The sequence below is a fragment of the Ornithorhynchus anatinus genome, unplaced genomic scaffold (genome assembly GCF_004115215.2).
Source record: "Ornithorhynchus anatinus isolate Pmale09 unplaced genomic scaffold, mOrnAna1.pri.v4 scaffold_344_arrow_ctg1, whole genome shotgun sequence".
NCBI classification, from domain to species: domain Eukaryota; kingdom Metazoa; phylum Chordata; class Mammalia; order Monotremata; family Ornithorhynchidae; genus Ornithorhynchus; species Ornithorhynchus anatinus.
This window is the reverse complement of record NW_024396779.1, coordinates 148,931-153,784: the sequence shown is the minus strand read 5'-3', so window position 1 is coordinate 153,784 and position 4,854 is coordinate 148,931. Positions and strand designations below refer to the sequence as shown.

The following is a 4,854-nucleotide window of genomic DNA, read 5'->3' as shown; positions in this document are numbered from 1 at the left end:
CAACCGAGTTGGTGGACATGTTCCCTGCCCACAACGAGCTTACAGTCTAGAGGAGCGATAGGTAATAGTGTAAAAAATGAATTTTGAGATATAAAGCATGGATATGTCAAAAGTGCTCTAAGACAAATATCCAATGTCCAAAGGGCACAGATCCAATTGCATAGATGACACAGAAGGAAGACGGTGCTGGGGAAAAGAGAGCTTAATCAGGGAAGGCTTCTAGGATGAGATGTGACTTCATTAAGGCTTTAAATGTATAGAGAGTGGTGGTCTGGCATGTATGGAATGAGAGTGAGTTCCAGGCTAGAGAGGGTGCGTGGGTAGGGGTAGTCTGCGAGATTGACGGGGCCGTGGTACAGTGCATAAGCTGATGTTAGAGCAGCAGATGTCCAGGTTGGACTGGAGGAGGAGATCAGTCAGGTGAGGTAGGGGAGAGCGAGTTGACTGAGGGCTTTAAAGCCAAAGGGAAGGAATTTCATCATTTCATTTCATCCATTTCTACAGCCCTACCGGCTTCTGGTCCAAGATGACAATCTGGGATCTCATCCATGACACCTTATCAATCAACCAATCAATCAGTGGTGTTTACTGAGTGCTTACTGTGTCCAGAATGCTGTACTAAACACTTGGCAGAGTTGGAAGACCCGTTCACTGTCCACAAGGAGCTTCCAGGCCAGAGGGGAGACAGACATTAAAATAAATTACAGACATGGACGCTGTGGGCCAGGAATGTGCCTGTTATATTGTTATATTGTACCATCCCAAAGATTTAGTATAGTGCTCTGTACACGGTAAGTACTCAGTAAATACAGTGGACTGGCTAAGGGACTGAGAGTAGGGTGGACATAAGCATAAATTGGCCTCGTTGAAGCTGTCCATCAGTTTCCTGGCCAGGAAGGCCACCGAGAGACTGACTGGGGCCGGGAGCCCCATGACTCAGGACAGTAGAAGTGATGGCAAAGCCCTCGTTGCACTGGATGATGATGACCCCAGTCTCGGATGCCATGTTCACATCAGGGAATGAGCGGGAGGTCCCCAGTCCAACTTTATAGATGCCCGCTCAGATGAGGGAGCAGACATAGACAATGGAGAAAGGTGTCCTGGCCCCCAGCTACGGCCTCATTCTGCCCCCGCCCGGTGGCCCTGAAGACCAGGACCACACACCATCTCAGCTAACATGGCAGAAATGGCCACAGAGAAGATCAATCCAAAGGCCGTTTGCCAGAAGATGCAGATCATCTCCCCCTCCTCCTCCTTGTTCTCCTCCTCCTCCTCTCTTCTCCTGTTACCTCACCTTCTTTACCTGAGAAAATCGCCCATTCCACGTTATCCTCTCCTCACTGATGATGAAATCTTGGCCAGCTGGGGCCAGGGGCATGAACACTCCCCCTTTGACATAGACTTTGCTGCTGTTCTGTAAAATCTGATAGTTCAGGATGTCAAACCTACTGGTCGCCCAGCTGTGGTCATCCCAATGGACAGGCTCACCAGCACCGGTGTGGATCCCAGTGTTCCTCAGGGATGAGAGGAGCTGGAAGCAGAGGGAGACATCTGCGACTGAAGTCACCAAAGAAGCAGTGTGGCCTAGCAGATGGAGAGAGCGGAGAATTACCTGCCATGGATGAGGGACCCCACTTGGTCCATCTCCCGATGTCTCCATGTCCTTCGCAACCCAGATCTCTTGGTGGAGGGCGTGAGCTATGGCGTACACAACGCTGTATACATCGTAACTCTGGGAAGATAGGTTCATGTCCCACAACTCCAAGGACCTACTCTCCAATGTACTGTTTTCTTCACACAGTCCCAGGGCATCACGTCTAAGTGTATGTGGACAATCAAAGGCCCACAGCCAGATAGACCATAGAAACACATCTTGTGGATATTTCCTAGGGTTCAGGGTCCCTTCGAAATCCCTGAAACCTGGAATCTGCCTATGCACTGAAAATGACAAGGAGCCTTGGAAAAAGATGTTATTTCTGATGAGGGCATTGGTTATCAAATCCCAGTCGGATATGGTGACCCAGATTTTGCCGAGAACGGGGCTTTGGTCCATGCAATATACAATTATCTGTAAAGAGAATGTATATCCATAGTCAGCGACCACATTTGCCGACGATGTATTAATTTCTCTGTCGTCACACACACTCAATCTGGAGTGTACTTTCAGTAAATAATGCGTCGACTCTATTAACTAAGCCACACAGATGCCATTCTTGGCCAACTCCCCTGTTAGGACCATAGCGAACGTCTCCCCTCGAATGTCATTCACGATCAGGAGGCCAATCCAGACCCAGTGAAAATGTTTCATGAGACGGATCATCCCCGAGGGTAGATCTGAGGAACTTGCAGAGATCTGATAGAGAGATGAGAACTGGGCCTTATCTCTGAGAGTGGGGTCCTCTGGGCCATAGGGGATCTATGGGAGAGACAGAGCCAAACTGGAATGGACATACCAGACAAACAGATATCATCAGTCTGTGTTCCCAAATTGATCTATCAATCCATGGTATTTACTGAGCCCTTTCTAGGTCTAGAGCCCTGTAAAACACTCTTGGGGGAGTACAACAGAGCTGGGAGACAGGCTCCTGCTCACAAGGGCTTACAATCTCCAGGGAGTCGGCCTGCACCATCTGGGCAAAGACACCAGTCCATTTCATTGACTTTCACTCCTTGAGGGAATTTTCTGGACTTGGAATGTACATGGGATATTGCTCAGTGCAGTGGCTGGAACATTGTAAGTTCTTAACAAATGAAATCAAGTGACAACAGTGAGAATAACAACAGACTAAGGCTTTTCTGCCCCTAGTCGTCAGGTTTCCTCACCTGGGGGAACTTATAGAGTCCCAGAAGCCAAGAGACTGTTGTGGACACTGTTGATGACATCCCTCCTATTACAGCCAGCAGTTTGTCCCACTGCTCCGGCTCACAGCTGTAGTTGAGAACCATCCCGGATCTCCCCAAGAGCAGAGCCATGGAGCTCTCGGCCTCCATTGGCCCCAGGAAGTGGATATTGAAGAGGTGGAAGCCCAGAGAAATACTGGTAATACTGGGTAACAGACTGGGGTCCTTGTTGATCTCCTCCACAGCAAACCCCAGGGCCAGGAGATGCTGGTAGTGTTCGGTGAAGTATCTGTAAATGGGAAGGACAAGAGAAGTGAAGTGTCGGGTATAGCGGAAAGAGCTCAAGCCTCGTGGTTGGAGGACCTCTGGGCCTCAGTTATCTCATCTGTGAAATGGGGATGGAGACTTTGAGCCCATATGGGACAGGGACTATGTCCAACCAGCTAAGCTCATATCTACCCTGGGCTTTTTACAGTGGCTGGCACCTAGGAAGCGCTTAACAAGTACCTATGGAAAAAAAAAAGGTGTTGAACTGTCGAATGGCAGTGGGACAGGGATGGGAAGGGAAAGCCCCCTGGAGCTCCAGGGAAGTGGGAAGTGAGTTCAAACCTTCCCCTTTTCTCTCTCAGGGAAAGCCACAAGGAGACTGCTAGTTGGGTGAGTCAATCAATCAGAGATTTTGATTGAGCACTCTCTGTGCAGAGCACTGTACTAAGCACTTGGGAGAGGGCAATATATACCAATCTGGATGGAAGAGGTTGTAGGTGTGGTCTTGTGTTGCTTGATGCAAAAAGTGACCTTGGGAGGAAATACAATCAGAGAAAGCAGCAGGAGGAAGATCGACAGAACTCAACAGCCATAGATACTGACTCACGGATCAATCAATCAGTGGTAATCATTGAGGACTCACTGTGCAGAGCATTGTACTAAGTGCCCAGAAGAGTGCAATACAACAGAGTTGGTAGACACCTTCCCTGCACACAACTAGGTTACAGTCTAGAGGAGAGGAGAAAACAAAGGAGGGAATTCTTAGTTCTGAAATCTCCTGACTCCATCAAATTCTCTGGACTCATTGAATCCTCTGGACTATGAGGTCCTTGTAGGCATAGAATATTTTTCCAAACTCTGATATGTTGTATTCTCCCATCACGTACACGTGGTAATCAATCAATCAATCAATCAATGAGTGGTATTTATTGAGGGCTTACTGTGTAGAGTACTAAACTAAGCACTTAGTACTAAGTGCTTAGGGCAGGAAAAGTGTCCACCACTTTGATTATATTGTACTCTTCCAAGTGCTCATTTCAGTGCTCTGCCAGACAGTAAGGCCTCAACAAACACCACTGATTGATTGGAGTTCCCTGAACAGCTATATCTGGGTCTGCCCCTTGGCCCTTGCCCGTAGATGTCAATGCCACCCGTGTCCCAGCCCTCCTGCCTGCTGCCCTTCTTTTCTCCCCCATCCAATGGTGCCACCTCCCCTTCCGCTCCCACCCATCCTACATCCCAGGAAACACAAACACTTACTCTGTGGAATCGGGAAAGAAAAGTGGCTGTTCCGTGAAGTCCTCAAAGGAACCAAAGTGACTCATAATCACATCCAGAGAGAAGAGTCCTCCGATCACCACATCTCCATACTGATAGTAGCCACTGGAATAATTTCTCTCTAAGGTGCAGGGATGGTTGACTATCCTGCACTGGACACCACGGAGCTGGGAGAGAGGGTGGTCCACAGAAGACTAAACGACATGGCCACAGCCCTAAAACACAAACAGAAAACTACTCCCTGGAGGAACAGACTGATGATCCAGACGCTGACAGGTTGAGATGAGAGAACTCTTCAGCATTTCAGACTCCCCTGAGGATTTATTCCTCACAGTGGTGCAGCGCCTGGATGGAGACGGTCCTCATTCCAGGACGGCGGAGGGAGCAGATGAGGGGGGATATTTATACAGGTGCTTTTATCTGATGCAAGAGTTACTGGTTCCACCTGATGATCTTTGTTTTCGGTGG

At 48.7% G+C, this 4,854-nt stretch overlaps 1 protein-coding gene across 1 annotated transcript in view; it reads right to left on the bottom strand.

Moving 5' to 3' along the window:
* LOC100087681 (vomeronasal type-2 receptor 26-like) overlaps nt 1-2,946 on the bottom strand; it is a 4,174-nt gene extending 1,228 nt beyond the window's left edge. The window contains exons 1-2 of the mRNA XM_029057132.1: nt 2,824-2,946; nt 1,304-2,068 (exon numbers count right to left, since the gene is read on the bottom strand). Of these exons, the coding sequence (XP_028912965.1) occupies nt 1,304-2,068; nt 2,824-2,946 (888 nt within the window). The remainder of the gene's footprint in view (nt 1-1,303; nt 2,069-2,823) is intronic.
* Nucleotides 2,947-4,854: the final 1,908 nt, after the last annotated feature.